The 18378-nt window shown below is 45.8% G+C and overlaps 1 protein-coding gene across 2 annotated transcripts in view; it reads left to right on the top strand.

The window, feature by feature from the left end:
* Positions 1–18378, top strand: part of LOC130130163 (glycogen debranching enzyme-like) — a 73355-nt gene that overhangs the window by 25940 nt on the left and 29037 nt on the right. Inside the window, exons 10-18 of one of the 2 annotated variants that reach the window (XM_056299900.1) lie at positions 1109–1248; positions 3709–3896; positions 11644–11767; positions 12412–12575; positions 13031–13132; positions 14376–14531; positions 16930–17080; positions 17364–17488; positions 18256–18368. In XM_056299900.1, coding sequence (XP_056155875.1) covers positions 1109–1248; positions 3709–3896; positions 11644–11767; positions 12412–12575; positions 13031–13132; positions 14376–14531; positions 16930–17080; positions 17364–17488; positions 18256–18368 — 1263 coding nt within the window. Of the gene's footprint in view, positions 1–1108; positions 1249–3708; positions 3897–10890; positions 11015–11643; positions 11768–12411; positions 12576–13030; positions 13133–14375; positions 14532–16929; positions 17081–17363; positions 17489–18255; positions 18369–18378 lie in introns of both variants that reach the window. The other variant, XM_056299901.1, reaches the window with a different exon arrangement.

Raw genomic sequence — 18378 nt, 5'->3', positions numbered from 1 at the left:
GGAAGGACCAAGACGGTCATTTGTAAAAAAAAAAAAGATACAGACCCACCGCTTCCTGAATTATCCTAAAATTGCATATATATATGCATTTAAAATAAGTTTTAGATCAGTTGCACAAAAAAGTTGGGATAAGATCTACCTAAAACGACCATGAGCGGTCAAAATGACGGCTCATAATTTGTGTGTGTGATCGTGTGCTTTGTGTCAGTATTTATGACGTGTGTTGGTCGCGTCATTTCCTTCATGAAGTTCATTGCTGTGTCTTAGAAACACACTAGCATTCTCCAGCAGAGAAATAGTCTAAACTTAATTTTTGATTATTCCAACATGACTGGTTACAGACACTGTTACAGACGCACCATGACTACCACCGAGGCTGTATTTACAGACGTTGGACAGCGGCCATTTTAAATTGTTTGAAAAATAGTATTAAAGTTGTTAAAATGTTAATTTCAGTATCAGTTAGTTTCATAACAGACATACTAACATATGTAATGCATTAATATCTCAACTGGGTCTTTATCTTGACAGAATATAGAGTTTAAAAACTGTGACAGTGAAAATGACCACTCACGGTCGTTCTAGTAGTTTCTAAGTTCCGGTCGTTGTTTGGGACTGTTTCAATATTTCTTTTCAGTTCTTTTTATACATTTTACGTTTCATAGGCCTTGTTACGTTTGTTAGATTAGCAATGTATGTTTTCCATTTTGTTTTTCAGGTAATATTTTCACTTTTTTCAGTTTTGCTATTCAAGTTCCACCATGTCTCTCTGAAGTTTAAACTGTTTAAAAATAGTATTATAGTTGTTAACATGTTAATTTTGGTGTCAGTCGTTTCCTAACAGACACGCTAACAGATGTAATGCATTAATATCTCGAGTGGGTATTTATCTTGACACAATATAGAGTTTAAAAACCGGCCGTCAATTTGCCCGCCCATGGTTGTTTTAGGTAGGAGTGACATCCCGGTTGCTCTAGTGTTAAACGCTGGTGTTGACATGTACTTTACTTCAAACCCCAGCTTGAGGAGTTTTGGTCATATGGTATTTGTTCATGTGATATTTTGTTTCTCAAAAGCAGTGTGAATGTGTGACCTTCTGCCGCTCCAGGTATTTTACCTTTCCATTCGATGACATCACCTTTGACCAAGAGATGCAGCTGATGAGCCAGATTGACAAAGCGTGTCATCTGCTGGCGCTCAATGGCTGGGTGATGGGCGATGACCCCCTCAGGAACTTTGCTGAACCAGGTTAGTAAACCAGGAGGTTACCAGGTTAGTAAATCAGCAGGTTACCAGGTTAGTAACCAGGTTAGTAAATCAGAAGGTTACCAGGTTAGTTACCAGGTTGGTAAATCAGCAGGTTACCAGGTTAGTTACCAGGTTAGTAAATCAGCAGGTTACCAGGTTAGTAACCAGGTTAGTAAATCAGCAGGTTACCAGGTTAGTAAATCAGAAGGTTACCAGGTTAGTTACCAGGTTGGTAAATCAGCAGGTTACCAGGTTAGTTACCAGGTTGGTAAATCAGCAGGTTACCAGGTTAGTTACCAGGTTAGTAAATCAGCAGGTTACCAGGTTAGTAAATCAGAAGGTTACCAGGTTAGTTACCAGGTTGGTAAATCAGCAGGTTACCAGGTTAGTTACCAGGTTAGTAAATCAGCAGGTTACCAGGTTAGTAACCAGGTTGGTAAATCAGCAGGTTACCAGGTTAGTAAATCAGCAGGTTACCAGGTTAGTAACCAGGTTGGTAAATCAGCAGGTTACCAGGTTAGTAACCAGGTTGGTAAATCAGCAGGTCACCAGGTTAGTAACCCGGTTAGTAATTCAGCAGGTTACCAGGTTAGTAACCGGGTGAGTAAATCAGCAGGTTACCAGGTTAGTTACCAGATTGGTAAATCAACAGGTTACCAGGTTAGTAATTCAGCAGGTTACCAGGTTAGTAACCAGGTTGGTAAATCAGCAGGTTACCAGGTTAGTTACCAGGTTAGTAAATCAGCAGGTTACCAGGTTAGTAACCAGGTTGGTAAATCAGCAGGTTACCAGGTTAGTAACCAGGTTGGTAAATCAGCAGGTCACCAGGTTAGTAACCCGGTTAGTAAATCAGCAGGTTACCAGGTTAGTAATTCAGCAGGTTACCAGGTTAGTAACCCGGTTAGTAAATCAGCAGGTTACCAGGTTAGTAATTCAGCAGGTTACCAGGTTAGTAACCGGGTTAGGAAATCAGGAGGTTGTGTAGGACATTTAGAACAAGTTAACTGACAACTGAAATACAGCTTGTTCTTTTTTTAATTGTGTGGTTAAATAATTATCCTTAGGCGTACATTTTCTTTTTCCATGACAGGGAACACACACAGTATGCACCAGAAGATGGCGCTACATACTGACCTTTCCTCCCCCTTTCAATTACAATTGATACAAGACTGAACTAAAGAAAAGAAGGCTGAATCACCACTAACTGTATTCATTTTCTCTTCTTTCCTGTCATTTCTTCTCTGCTTCCCCCCTCTCTCTCTGCCCCCCTCTCTCTCTGCCCCCCTCTCTCTCTCTGCCCCCCCTCTCTCTGCCCCCCCCTCTCTCTCTATGTCCCCCCTCTCTCTCTTTCTGTATGCTCCCCTTGCACTCTCTCTGCCCCTGTCTTTCTCTATGTCCTCTCTCTCTGTCCCCCCTCTTTCTCTGCCCTCCCTCTCTCTTTCTCTATGCCCTCTCTCGCTCTCTCTCTCTGCCCCCCTCTCTCTCGCTCTCTCTCTCTGCCCCCTCTCTCTGCTGCCTCTCTTTGTGTCCCCCTCTCTGCTCCCCTCTCTCTCTTTCTGTACGCTCCCCTTGCACTCTCTCTGCCCTCCCTCTCTCTTTCTCTATGCCCTCTCGCTCTCTCTCTGCCCTCCCTCTCTCTTTCTCTATGCCCTCTCGCTCTCTCTCTGCCCCCCTCTCTCTTTCTCTCTGCCCTCCCTCTCTCTCTCTCTGCCCCCCTCTCTCTCGCTCTCTCTCTGCCCCCTCTCTCTGCTGCCTCTCTTTGTGTCCCCCTTCTCTGCTGCCTCTCTCTCTTTCTGTACGCTCCCCTTGCACTCTCTCTGCCCCCCCCCTGTCTTTCTCTATGTCCCCTCTCTCTGTCCCCCCTCTGCCCCCTTGCTCTCTCTCTCTGCCCCCCTCGTTCTTTCTCTCGGTCCCCCCTCTTTCTCTGCCATCCCTCTCTCTCTCTGCCCCCTCTCTCTGCTGCCTCTCTTTGTGTCCCCCTCTCTGCTCCCCTCTCTCTCTTTCTGTACGCTCCCCTTGCACTCTCTCTGCCCTCCCTCTCTCTTTCTCTATGCCCTCTCGCTCTCTCTCTGCCCCCCTCTCTCTTTCTCTCTGCCCTCCCTCTCTCTTTCTCTATGCCCTCTCTCTCGCTCTCTCTCTGCCCCCTCTCTCTGCTGCCTCTCTTTGTGTCCCCCTTCTCTGCTCCCCTCTCTCTCTTTCTGTACGCTCCCCTTGCACTCTCTCTGCCCCCCCCCTGTCTTTCTCTATGTCCCCTCTCTCTGTCCCCCCTCTGCCCCCTTGCTCTCTCTCTGCCCCCCTCGTTCTTTCTCTCGGTCCCCCCTCTTTCTCTGCCATCCCTCTCTCTATCTGCTCCCTCCCTCCGTCTTTCTTGTGCTCTCCTCTCTCTCTCTCTCTCTCTCTCTCTCTCTCTCGCATCATCCTTCCCTCTCCCCCCCTCTCATCCCTATGTGTGGTCCCCAGGCTCTAATGTGTACCTCTGCAGGGAGTTGATCTGCTGGGGGGACAGTGTGAAGCTGCGCTACGGTGACAGACCAGAGGACTGTCCTTACCTGTGGGCCCACATGAAGAAGTACACCGAGATCACCGCCAAACACTTCGCTGGAGTCCGTCTGGACAACTGCCACTCCACCCCGCTGCACGTGGCGGAGGTACGCTCAGCCCCTTAACACACACTCTCTCTCTCTCCCTCTCTCCCTCTCTCTCTCTCTCCCTCTCTCCCTCTCTCCCTCTCTCTCTCTCTCTCTCTCTCTCTCTCTCTCTCTCTCTCTCTCTCTCTCTCTCTCTCTCTCTCTCTCTCTGTCTTAAAGCCATTACTTACAAAACATGGACGGTCAAGAGGGTTGATATGTAAAATGGAATGTTCACGGAAACTCATTAACAAAAAAAATCAAAATGGATACTTTTCACATTTACACAAAAGCTAAAGGATGTTTTAAGACACTGTTGTTTGAAACTAAACTCACCAGTAACATTAACACCAGAACAACCACAACCACTATGACCAATCAGAGTTTAAAAAAAAAGAAAAGAAACAGACCTGCCGCTCCCCGACTTCTCCTATATCTGCATTAAAATGAGTTTTAGATCAATTGTGCAAAAAAGTGGTGATAAGATCTACCTAAAACGACCATGAGCGATCACCATGACCGTCTCGTAATGTGCGTGTGTTGGTGGCGTCATGTCAGTATTTATGACGTGTGTTGGTGGCGTCATTTCCTTCGTGAAGTTTGTTGCTGTGTCCTGCAAACACACTAGCGCCCTCCAGTGCAGAGAAATAGTCTACACTTGATTTGTGATTATTGCAACATGTCTGGTTACAGACGCACCATGACTACCACCGAGGCGTTGCGGTATTTACAGGCGCTGGACAGCGGCCATTTTAAATTGTTTAAAAATAGTATTAAAGTTGTTAAAATGTCAATGTTGGTGTCAGTTAGTTTCATAACAGACACACTAACATGTGTAATGCATTAATGTCTCAGCTGGATATTTATCTTGACACATTATAGAGTTTAAAAACCGGCAGTCATTTTGGCCGCCCGTGGTTGTTCTAGGTAGGAGTGACATCCCGGCCGTTCAAGTGTTAAATGTGGTGGTATGAGCCAAAAAACATTTAGGAAACTGTTCACGCTGCAAATGAAACTGCATGGGACATGTTGTAATGTCTTTTTTTTTTAAACATTTCTTCTGGAACTTATTGGGCCGGTTTCACAGACAAGGCTTAAGCCTAGTCCCAGACTAAAATGTCTGTTTGAGTTGTCTTAACTCAAAGTGACTTGCACAGACACATCTTAAAATAATCCTAGATTAAGCCTGTTCTGGATTAAACTAAACCGACTGTGAGAAGGAGGATCATAGTTACTCTAGGACTAAATTGAAGCTTAAATTAATCCTTCAAAGAGGCAGGTTTAATTTCTGCTCAGCAGTTTGCGAGGGAGCATGGACTACTTGGAATATCTAAATGAAGACCAACATGCAATACAGAGGCCAGCCAGACGAGTACTTGTGGATAGCAGTAATCCATTAAATTACTTTGATGAAATAACTTTTCAAGACCGCTTTCGTATGTATAAAGAAAATGCGCTGGAGATCATATCTTTGCTTGATCCTAGACTTTCCTCTCTGTCTCAAAGAGGAAGGCCCTTACCCAGGTCTCTCCAAGTTCTGATCACTTGGAGATTTCTGGCTTCTGGAATGTTTCATCGTGAAACTGGTGATTTATGTGGTGCCAGTGAAGCAACTGTGTGTAGAATAGTTCACAAACTCTGTAGGGCCATTTGTGAACTGAGGAATATTTACATCAAGTTTCCTGATGCTCCTGGCCAAGCCAACTATAAAGTGCAATTCTATGAATATGGGCACTTCCCAGGAGTGATTGGCTGTATAGATGGATGTCATGTTCCCATCAAGTGTCCATCAACTCCTGATGCTGAGGAGTACAGGAACCGCAAGAACTGGTTTTCCATCAATGTTCAGGGTGTATGCACTCCTAATTTAGAGTTTTCTAACATTGTTGCCCGTTGGAAAGGTGCAACTCACGATTCAAGGATTTTTCTCAACTCTTCATTGTGTGCTCAGTTTCAGAGAGGACAACATAGTGGACTACTCCTTGGTGACAGTGGGTATGGTCAGAGTAACTTTTTATTCACCCCATACATAAATCCCACAACAGCTGAACGGCAAAGATACAACAGAGCTCATATCCGCACTAGAGGGCTGGTCGAGCGTATGTTTGGTGTATGGAAAAATCGATTCCAGTGTTTACGCAATACACTTCGTTTTGAGCCAAGAAGATGCTGCAAGGTGATCATTGCTACAGCTGTGCTCCACAACTACCTGAGGCAGCATTGCTGTCCTGATCCTCCAATGGAAGACCAGGATCAAACAGAGGTGCCCATGGCTGAGGCAGGGAATGACCAAAGAGGACTTGCATGCAGAGCTGCTTTCACATTGCAGCACTTCAGTTACATGAGATGCATTTAAATATGGAACGTACTCATTATGGCCTATTTTTGCTTGGATAATGTTTTTCGGTACATGGTGTGCAGCAAATTAAATGAGTGACTAAACCAAAGCTGGTTTAAAATGTAGTTTGTGGTGATTAAAATACTCAAACTCATGAATATGCAAATGACAAAACATTTATTTATTTATACATATATTGTTCATCATGACTGGCAATCAGAATTGTCTCATTACTGTGTCTTTTTTGGATAGCTCTCTCTTCCAACTTCATATCCAATTCAACCTGTAGAATTCTCATTTTCCTTTCATGTTCTTCCTTCAGATATTTCATTTTATGCTCATGAAATTCTCTGGCTAACTTTTCATGCGTGGTCATCTTTTTTGTTCTCTGTTGAGAGGTGGCAGCAGCATCTTCTCTTAAGGATAGTAGATGTAGAGGGCCCACACTCACTGGACACTGCAGGCTCTTCCACACTGCTCAGATTCCTTTCCTCTGGAAAACCAACACTGTTAGAAGCACAAATAAACTCATATGGTCCATAGAACGGAAGGAGAATAAAGCTCGACACAGTCAGTGTAATACATTTACTAAAGGAAGTAACCAATTTACTTTCTTTGGTATGTTTACCATTTGTGCTCAGTTCTTCATCTGAACTCTCCAAATGGTCATCGTCTGGTATACCATCCAGAGGTTGCTGGGGTTCAGTAATTCCAGACAGCAAGTCACTCAATTCATCAGCCTTGTCTTTTTTTGGTGGTCCACCACCAGTTTTAAATCTCTCTCTTCTGGTCTTTGCATTTTTTCTTTTTAAAGCCAGTTTAAGGTTCTTCCACAGAGTCTAAAGGCAGATATCATTCAATATTAGTAATGTCAAAACTATGAATATGATAAATGTGGAATACTGATAATAATGTAGATTTCTCACCTGAAGTTGTTGTACTGTTCTTGTGGTTACATTTTCATTTGCATTGAATTCACTGCACATTGCGGCCCAAGCCTTCTTTTTCTGTTGCTCAGCAGCAGCAGTAGTATGGGTTTTACTTTCAACACCTGGATGGTTTGATAAAATTGGTTTTAGTAGCGTTTTTTCATACTCACTAAAGTTTTTTTGAATGAATTCTTTTTGCCTCTGCCATTGTTCTGTCTCAGGATGCATACCATTAAATTTTGTTTTCGATTCCACTCCGGGTTTTTATGAGCACCATGAGACGAACGGCATGTGCTCATACTTAACCTGACGAGGTTTAACCCAGGTGCTCTCATTTAGACTTACTTATCTTACTCCAGGACTCCATAGTCTTCGACTAACTAAACCGAATTTAAGATGCGTTCATGGAGGCTACTTAAATGTCTTAGTTTAACTAGTATGGATTAAGGACTGATCCTGGCTTGATTTAAGCCCTGTCTGTGAAACCGGCCCATTGTGTTTAATCTTTTAAACTTGAGCAGGATGCCTTTTCATACAGTCAACTCCAAGGTGTCTTCAGAGGTTGTTTCTTGTGAAAGTACAACTCACTGTATTATTCAAATATTCAGACTGCGGTGTACAACTGAACCATTTCATTGATGGCTGATATGACTGGATATTTGGCCAATTTTTTATTCACACTGATCCATAAGGAATTCAGTATGTATGTCAAATCAATATATTGATTTACAAAATTCATTCTTTGCAGAAAAGTTGAATCAGTTGAGCTGGACACAAGGTTTAGTGGGAGAAACATTTCATCACCGGAGAGTGTGCTCCAGTTATCGGGGCATCACATCGTTCAGCCTCCCTGGGAAAGTCTACTCTAGGGTGCTGGAAAGGAGGCTCCAACCGATTGTCGAATCTCGGATCCAGGAGGAACAATGTGGATTCTGTCCTGGCCGTGGAACAACGGACCAACTCTTTACCCTTGCAGAAGTGCGGAGGGGGGCATGGGAGTTTGACTAGCCAGTCTACATGTGTTTTGTGGACTTGGAGAAAGCTTACGACTGTGTACCCCGGGGCACCCTACGGGGGATGCTGCAGTAGTATGGGGTACCGGGGCAGTTGCTACAAGCCATCCAAGAGCTGTGTCCACATTCTCGGCACCAAGTCAAACATGTTTTAGGTGGGTGTCGGACTCCGCCAAGGTTGTCCCTTGTCTCCGATTGTGTTTGTGATATTCATGGACAGGATCTCAAGGCACAGCCAAGGTGAGGAGTGTGTCCATTTTGGGAACCTCAGAATTGCATCTCTGCTCTTGGCAGATGATGTGGTTTTGTTGGCTTCGTCAGAACGCGACCTCCAGCGCCCACTGGGGCGGTCTGCAGCTTAGTGTGAAATGGCTGGGAGGAGAGTCAGCACCTCCAAGTCTGAGGCCATGGTTCTCTACCGGAAAATGGTGGATTGCTCCCTCCGGGTTGGGGGTGAGTTGCTGCCTCAAGTGAAGGAGTTAACGTATCTCGGGGCCTTGCCCTTTTGTTGCATCCAGGTCGGAGAGTACTGCGGGCATCATGTGTGGCTGCCACTTCTCCCTCTCGTAGCCCCCCTTCCCATCCACCCCTGTATGTCTGTGTTATGTTTATCTGTTGTCTTGTTTCACCGCAGTTTATTGTAAAGTGACTTTGAGTGTTAGAAAAGTGGTATAGGAGTTTGATTTTGATTGATTGATTGATTGTTCATGAGTGAGGGTAGGATGGAGCGGGAGATTGACAGGTGGATTGGTGCAGCATCAGCCGAATGCGGACAGTATACCGGACCATTTTGGTGAAGAGGGAGCGGAGCTGGAAGACAAAGCTCTCAATTTACCCGTCAATCTTCATTCCAGCCCTCACCTATGGTCATGAGCTTTGGGTAGTGACCGAAAGGATGAGATCGCGGAAACAAGGGGCTGAAATGAGTTTCCTCCGTAGGGTGTCTGGACTCAGCCTTAGAGGTAGGGTGAGGAGATCAGATATCCAGAGGGAGCTTAGAGTAGAGCTGCTGCTCTTTTGCATCGAAAAGAGCCAGTTGAGGTGGTTTGGGCATCTGATTAGGATGCCTCCTGGGCGCCTTCCTTTGGAGGTTTCTGGGCATGTTTAACTGGGAGGAGACCCTGGGGTAGACCCAGAACTTGCAGGAGGGACTACATGTTCAATCTGGCTTGGGAAAGTCTTTGGATCCCTCAGGAGGAGCTGCGGGGCGTTGCTGGGGAGTGGGACATTTGGAGTGCCCTACTTAGCTTGTTGCCACGGCGACCCAATCCCAGAGAAGCAGCTGATGAGATGAGATGAGAATGTTTCATCACTCATCTCAGTGACTTGGCCTGTAGACGGTGTAGACTGTGGAATACTGGTCTGTAGACGGTGTAGACTGTGGAGTCCTGGTCTGTAGATGGTGTAGACTGTGGAGTCCTGGTCTGTAGATGGTGTAGACTGTGGAATACTGGTCTGTAGATGGTGTGTAGACTGTGGAGTCCTGGTCTGTAGACGGTGTAGACTGTGGAGTCCTGGCCTGTAGATGGTGTAGACTGTGGAATACTGGTCTGTAGACGGTGTAGACTGTGGAGTCCTGGTCTGTAGACGGTGTAGACTGTGGAGTCCTGGTCTGTAGACGGTGTAGACTGTGGAGTCCTGGTCTGTAGATGGTGTAGACTGTGGAGTCCTGGTCTGTAGACGGTGTAGACTGCGGAATACTGGTCTGTAGATGGTGTGTAGACTGTGGAGTCCTGGTCTGTAGATGGTGTAGACTGTGGAGTCCTGGCCTGTAGATGATGTAGACTGTTGAGTCTTGGCCTGTAGATGGTGTAGACTGTGGAGTCCTGGCCTGTAGATGGTGTAGACTGTGGAGTCCTGGCCTGTAGATGATGTAGACTGTGGAGTCCTGGCCTGTAGATGGTGTAGACTGTGGAGTCCTGGTCTGTAGACGGTGTAGACTGCGGAATACTGGTCTGTAGATGGTGTGTAGACTGTGGAGTCCTGGCCTGTAGATGGTGTAGACTGTGGAGTCCTGGCCTGTAGATGATGTAGACTGTGGAGTCCTGGCCTGTAGATGGTGTAGACTGTGGAGTCCTGGTCTGTAGATGGTGTAGACTGTGGAGTCCTGGCCTGTAGATGGTGTAGACTGTGGAGTCCTGACCTGACGTGTTAGCTGTCCTGTGTTGTGTCATCCTCTTGGCCAGCGTCTGTTTACTTTCCCTGATGTACAAGTCACGGCAATCCTCCTGGCACTTAACAGCTACACTAGATTGCTCTGTTTGTGCCGGGGGACCCGGTCCTTGGGGTGGTATGTACTAAGAGTACATCTGTCGCAATCTTACAATGCTGTGATTGCAGCTATTCCCCAATCCTCTTTGAATAGTACAGGTGGCCATTGTAACTCTAATAAATGGTCCTGGCAATTTGCATATGAAACCGGTGTTGGATTGCTAGTTTCAGTCATATGCAACTGTACTGTTTCTACAGTGGGGGATACCTGCAGTCAGCTGAGACTGACAAAGTCACTTAGATGAGTGATGAAACATTTCTCCTATTAAACCTTGTGTCCAGATGAACTGATTCAACTTTTTTGGGATTTCTACACGTGGATTGTTGAGCATCCATCGAGACAAAGTTCTTCCTTGTGAAAGTTTGAAAGTGTGCAAAGTGAGGGAACACAGCGTAGGTTCATAGTGAAGAGAACTAAAGTGTTGTGTGTATGTGTGTATGTGTGTGTGTGTTGGTCTCTGCAGGCGATGCTTGCAGCAGCCAGAGCCATCAGGCCTAACCTCTATGTGATAGCTGAACTCTTTGCCGGCAGTGAGCTCATTGACAATGTCTTTGTAAATCGTCTGGGAATCACAAGTCTGGTGCGAGGTACTGAAAACAATACCGACTGCTTGAGCCAACCTTCTCCTCCTGGTCCAGTGCCTTAGAGTCATTGAAGATGCACACATTGGGCAGAGAAGCTAGAAGTTACATGGCTTACTGTAGAGAACTGCATTATTTGGACTGAGCATGATACTAAATGTGGTTCTTCTCTCATGTTTTCTTTCTCTCTTATTCTTGTTTAATTCTTACTAAACTCAATTCCCTTTGGGTCTGTTGAACTCTGTCCATGTCTAAATGCCTCTTCTTGCATACTTCCTTTCTCTGACAAATCTCTCTCTTATTTCCAAAAACTTTGGTCGTTCCAACTTTTCTGACGAATGGCTTTTAACATGGTGTTTTCTGTCTTCTTGTTTCTCTCTCCTCCCATCTGCTTCATCCATCTGTTTGTCCCCTGTCAAACTCCTCCATCTGCATCTCCCCCGTCAGCCTCCCTACCTTCCTCTCCCTCTCTTTTTCTGTTCCCTGTATCTGTTTCTCCCTGTCTCTCGCCTGTGTTTATGGCATCAACGCTCTATCCACCTCGACCATCTAACTGCATGGTGTGGCGGGCTTCTCCCTGTACTGTGTGCTTGGTGTTTTTTGGGGCCTGTCCTGACCTGTTTTGGGCTCCATAGTACATGCTGGAGCAGGCTCGTGTGCAGAGGCCCGACCTGTATGTGGTGGCTGAACTGTTCACAGGCAGCGAGGAGCTGGATAATGTCTTTGTCACTAAGCTGGGCATTACCTCGCTCATCAGAGGTAAGGAGGGAAAGCAGCCCTATCAACACACAAGCCCAGTGAGTGTGATGCTGGGAGCCAGACACGCCTGCATTCTGTACATAACCTTTTTGTAATTATCAAGAAAAAATTAGATTAGTCTCATCAAACTGAGATTGTATGATGCCGTATTGATTAGGGCTGTGCAGCCACTTTTAAAAAAAACATTTGGCTTTTTAAATTAGACAGCAGTTCTACTGAGCACATCATACATGCTAGTAGTGTCTGATGTGCCCCATAGTCTTGATGTAGAAACATCTGTCCCATGATGTAAATCATGTTGTAATACAAACATGATATTACGCATAAAAACTGCAGCGTGATGTATCATGAAAGTGCAGCAATTCTGCAGATATTTGGAATTAACAAAGAATGAGAAAATGAAGTAACGCTTTTGAATTTGTGGCCATGTCTGTGAAGACATGTTAGATTTTTAATGTTCTGTAAACCACAATAATGTTGAAACAATCATTACAGCCAACTTCATAGTTGATCAAAAAGGAACGCCAGTGACTTTTTTTTATTTTGTCCGTCTGCATGTCTATCTGACTCGCTATATGCCGATGACTACCTGTTTTTCCGACGGTCTTTCTTTATTTCGTTCGTTCTGTTTGTCTGTCTGCTAGAGGCAATGAGTGCAGGTGACAGCCATGAGGAGGGCAGGTTGGTGTACCGCTTTGGAGGGGAGCCAGTCGGTGCCTTTGTCCAGCCCACACTGAGGCCTCTGGTGCCGTCCATCGCCCACGCCATGTTTCTGGATGCCACACACGACAATGAGTGTCCCGTCCAGGTAGGTTGCGTCCGACCTGGTTTCTATTTAACAAGGTTCATCAGAATTGCTTCCTTTTTCATGTCAGTTGGATAAAAGAGCCCTTCACTACCCTGGCCAGTTCAAAAAGACTAGCTGAGATAGAAAGCCACTGGTCTTGTGCCCCCAACCCACAGGCTGGTTGCTATTGCGAGTATGAAAGAGAATATTACATTTACATGAGAACAAGACAGGACACATCATTGAATTATAAAGTTCTGTTGCACAAATGACTCTGTTCCTTAAACCGGCCCCATGGTGAGACATCTTCATCAACTACCGTTCACAGGATTTGTCAAACCAGTAAAGTGGTCCAATGCATTTAGAACCCCGTTATTCAATTTGCAGAAGATCATTGTTTTTATTGACTCTTATTGAACACATTTCCTTGATGTGTGGTTTGCTAACCTGTTGACTGTTGTTGGGCTGCTTTTTAGATCCGCTCAGTCTACGACTCTCTCCCCAGCTCTGCCATCGTGTCCATGGCCTGCTGTGCAACAGGCAGCACCAGAGGATACGATGAGCTGGTACCCCATCAGGTAGGACTGCATCAAACAACCAGCCCATTACAGCATGGCTCAGCAACCAGGGATGAGAATGTGCCCCAACCACTTATCTGCCTTTGTCTTGCTGTTTGCACCAGCAGGTATCCATTATCTGTTATTCAGGATAATGTACACCAGCAAGTATCCAATACCTGTTACTCAGGATAATGTATGTATTAGGTAAAAGGTCATGCTCGTCATGTTACGCATTATCCGTATCTGAACCCACATAGCATGCTTCACTGTTGTTGTTTTCCCATTAGGATGATTATTGTCTGACTGAAATACATTTGGGTCACTGTTACTACTACTGGTACTACTACTACTACTACTACTACTACTACTACTTTCGGCTGCTCCCGTTAGGGGGCGCCACAGCGGATCATCCGTTTCCATTTCTTCCTGTCCTCTGCATCTTCCTCTGTCACACCAGCCACCTGCATGTCCTCCCTCACCACATCCATAAACCTCCTCTTTGGCCTTCCTCTCCTCCTCTTCCCTGGCAGCTCCATATTCAGCATCCTTCTCCCAGTATACCCAGCATCTCTCCTCCCCACATGTCCAAACCATCTCCATCTTGCCTCTCTTGCTTTGTCTCCAAACCGTCCAACCTGAGCGGTCCCTCTAATATACTCGTTCCTAATCCTGTCCTAGAGATTTGGGTCACTAGGTAAAGAAAAAAAGAAGAAGATATAACCAGAATCAGGTTAATTAATTAATTAACTAACTAATCATCTGTTTAGGTAAAAAAAACACCATTTTAGTGAGTTTCCTGACATCTACAGGTTAAAAACCATGTAAAGGTGTAAACATGGCAGGCTGGTCTTGGTACTGTGTGGTGTTAGCATAGCAGTGTAAACACAGCAGCAGATAATAACATTAACAATGGCTCTGTTGGATGTAGGTGTACCAAAGAAGCAGCACTGACAGTACTATTTTCAACTGTTAGTGCTGGTTCTGTGTGTCAGTGCTGATAGGTGTGCCAGTGGGTGTACCTAAATCAAACAGCCATTATTAATAATGCCATGTTTTTAAACCTTTACATGGGTTTTAAATGAAACTTGCTAAATGATCCAGGGTTTAATTATTCTCGAATGAATCAGATAGTTGGCACTAATTTAGATTTTAAAGCAGGTGAATAACAATTTTTCTTCAACATTAAAGGAGGGAAATGTGAAAATATTAACCGATCCTTAAGATTGTGGTTCACGTAATGTCCTGATCCTCACCTGTCCAGATCTCGGTGGTGAACGAGAAGCGCCTGTACTCCTGCTGGAACCCTGAGGCCAAGCCCGCCGATCCACAAGAGGTCAACCTTCAGACGGGCATCATCGCTGCTAAACTGTCCCTCAACAAGCTGCATCAGGAGCTGGCAGCCAAGGGCTTCTCTCAGGTGGGCTGGGCAAGAAAAATATAAAGGTTTCTGTTCCACACTACTACGTGTCCATTTCGGATATCACAGTAATAATCTCTGACATGAATAATTACATTTTTATGATTTTTGTGTATTGTAATCATCCACTGAGTTTTATTTTTGTGCTTACAACTGTTTAAGATAAGTTTAAAAGTAGGTTTAACCAACTGACTCCTCAGAGAGTTATAGACTGGTATTGCAAGAGGGTTTGAGAAGCATGATCTAATTCCATAATGAATGAGCAGCAGAATGAGTAATTGCAAAGTTGTGCAATGTTTACCTGTACAAGTATTTATTAATTAATATGCTATCCACAAACTGACAACATTTAGGGGAAAGATTTGGCCATTTTGAGTTGGAGCTGAGGTTTAATTTGAGGATAAAGAGGATAGATGGTGCGGCACGGTGGTGCAGTGCTTAGTAAGTAAGTAAGTAAGTAAGTAACCTTTATTGTCACTGGACACAAGTGCCAGCGAAATTAACCATCAACCCGTCCGTACATATACACAAACATATACATACAATATGACAAGGGGGGTAGACAGGACAGGAAGACAGGGATGGAAGAAAATACAGCATAACATGAGGAGAGGGGAGGAGAAAAAAAGCAACCCCCAGACTATGGTCCTGTGGGGAGTCCAGTGTGGGAACAGGAGAGAAAACCTCAGCAACATGAGCACATAAATCAGTACACTTTACAACATGAAAGCTCACGACTTGCAACAGGGGAGGGGGGAGGGGGGGTGGAGGAACCCAGCGCTGGCAAGCAGCCATCCGGTCCTGCAGCCGTGGGCGCTAGTCACAGACCCGCTTGTCACACTGGGGCTGCAAAGCGGCGAAGGCGTGGGATGGGGGGGGGGTAGGGGGGCGTGACGTGTGTATGTATGTATGTAAAGTTTGTGTATGTGTAGGCCTGGTGAGTCGCTTCAGCTGGTGTCCCAATCAGTGTCTCAAGTCCGCAGGATTGTCATAGCGATAACACAGCAAGTTGCCATGGAGACTGCCTTGATCAGGCCCCAGACAGAGTCGACAATCAGCAGGTGACTGTTGGAAGCGGGGAAAGGAATGCAAGAGCGTCTCACTGCAGTGTTCTTCCAGGGGAGTTGTTGGTCCAGCAACGGCCTTGGCCGAGGCCAGTGCTGGTTGAGGGGGCCGAAAGCAGATAAGATTGGGATTGTTTGGGCTAAGGGCAAGTGGCCGCATTTCAATTTACCCGACTACGCTCCTTGTCCATTTTGGTCTCCGAAACGATCCATTTGCCTTTGCAAAGCCGTAAGCTTCCCCATGATGTTATCCATATTGCGGTTTATAGCCACCGTCTGAGTGCCAACAGCTCTGCCCGCCGCTTCAGTCATGTCGGGCGGCCTTATGGGGCTTGGACAGCTGTCACCGTTTTCTGTATTCCTCGATAAACCAGGGCAATGCCTAATCCAATCAGCAAAGACCTGTAATCATGGTTCCGAATAGGTAGATGTCCTCAATGTCCTCCACGGAAAGAGCCACCAGGCACACGACCCGCCACCGCTCCCACGCGTCCATCGTGTAGCCGGATGCGAACGTCCCAGCAGGACAATCAGGTTCCCCCGAACCCAAGCTTCTCGTCGAGAAGATGGTGTCAGTTGCGTTGAGAGACCAGTTGATCAAATCCATGATTTTTAGTTTGGAGAGCAGTGCAGAGAGAGTCTCTCAAAGTATAAGACAGTAGACTAGACGAGACAAGAGGAGCAAAGCAGGGAAGGTAAGGGGGAGGAGAGGGAGGGAAAATGCGACCGCCTTCGTTAGCGCGGTCGCCTCACAGTAAGAAGGTCCTGGGTTCGAGCCCCAGGGTAGTCCAACCTTGGGGGTGGTCCTCTGTGTGGAGTTTGCATGTTCTCCCCGTGTCTGTGTGGGTTTCCTCTGGGGCCTCTGGTTTCCTCCCACAGTCCAAAGACATGTAGGTCAGGTGAATCAGCCGTACTACTACATTGTCCCTAGGTGTGTGTGTGTGTGTGTGTGTGTGTGTGTGTGTGTGTGTGTGTGTGTGTGTGTCGGCCCTGTGACAGACTGGTGGCCTGTCCAGGGTGTCTCCCCGCCTGCCGCCCAGTGACTGCTGGGATAGGCTCCAGCATTCCGTGACCCTAAGTAGTATAAGCGGCTTGGATAACGGATGGATGGAGGATGGATGGTGAAGATGCAGAATAAATGTGTTCAATGAAATCTTAAAAAAAAGAAAGAAAAAAAAGTGGCGCCTGAAATTAAAGTATGGTTCAAGTACATTACTTACATTTCCTGCACAGTGAGCATGTTTCATTCCTTGAAGATATTTTGGGCTTTGAAAATGGCATTGTCATCGCATGTACAGTAGAACAAGTTGTGTTTATATTTTCATTACTGGCAGGTTTATGTGGACCAGGTGGATGAAGACGTAGTTGCCGTGACCAGACACTGTCCCAGCAGCCACCAGTCAGTTGTGGCCGTGTCACACACTGCCTTCAAAGACCCAAAGACACACCATTATAGAGAGGATGTGCCACCTATGGTTATCCCAGGTATGCGCACACAGCAGTCATAAAGAACACGTGCACACACACACATGCACATCACAAGCTACATCACAGCGCACACATAAGCAGTCATATACTACAAGTGTGCACACTTGCACATTATTATAGTGTCATACTGTTTCTGATCCCCTTTTACTCACATTCAGCACCCGGCAGTGGTGTCAGGAAAGAAGTTAGTTTGTCAGATTTATGGACGCTGCATCCCCGAACACACAATCTGTCCAGTTATAAACCTCCGTCTGCTCTGACTCGGTCTTCCTCTGAAAAGGTGAGATTGAGGAGGTGGTGCTGGAGGCACGGACCGTGGAGAGAGCCGGCGGCTCCTACGTTAAGGATGAGAAGAGCATCAGTGGTCTGCCGAACTACACCGTAGAGATCCGGGAGCACATTCAGGTAAGATGGGAAGGCGGACTCATGACTTCATAAGAGTAAAACAGCTCTGTGGTGTTCAGGGCACACAAAGGTACTATACTAATACTATCTGTTATCAGGGCAGCACCACTCTTTTTGTTACCTACTTCTTTATACCTGAAGCACTAGCTAGAGACCGAAGCTGGTTGTATCTTTGCAGCTATTGCACTTGGCTCTGGATGAGGGCATCAGCCTGAAACACACCTGGGAAGTGAACTCGCATGCAGTCTGTGGGCTGTATTGTTAAAGACAGGAGAGTGAAGCATGTAGAAACGCTCCAGAAGTGCATGTTTATACTTCTCTTTCTTGCTGACTGTCCAGGGTAGTTTGACTTTACCCTCCCCTGTTCTATATTAAGATGAGCAGAGGGTTGGTTTGTGAAGGTATGGAGAAAATATCCTGTTTTTGGTTGTGCAGCCACTAGTGACGGTTTCTTAAAAAGGGATGCACCACTGTATGCAGTGGACATGCACACACCTGTAACACACAAATGTGCACTCTGACATACACAGGCCTGTGTACAACAGCCATGTTTCTCTTATTCTAATTTCACACAACTGGCTTTTTTGCTTTTTTCTTATCATGCATATATCATTGTCATTAAGCATTTGGGAAGGCGACTCATGATGAAAAGTTTATTCTGACACAAAAGCATGAAAGTGATCCCTGAGATTCAACTCTGCCTTGCAGGTTGAAGTCATTGCTTTTGGTTTGACGTGGGGCTGATGGCGTTTTAAACTGTTTTCCAGCTGGAAGACAGCGAGGTTGTGAAGCAGGCTGACATCACCTCCAGGGGCAGCAGTGAATTTGTCCAGGAGATCGTGTTTGAAAAGCTCACTCCAGGCAGCGTCATCGTCTTCAGGTACATGAAC

Source organism: Lampris incognitus, chromosome 19 (assembly GCF_029633865.1).
Source record: "Lampris incognitus isolate fLamInc1 chromosome 19, fLamInc1.hap2, whole genome shotgun sequence".
NCBI classification, from domain to species: Eukaryota; Metazoa; Chordata; class Actinopteri; order Lampriformes; family Lampridae; genus Lampris; species Lampris incognitus.
Note: the sequence above shows the minus strand (reverse complement) of the source record. Positions and strands in the feature narration are given on the sequence as shown.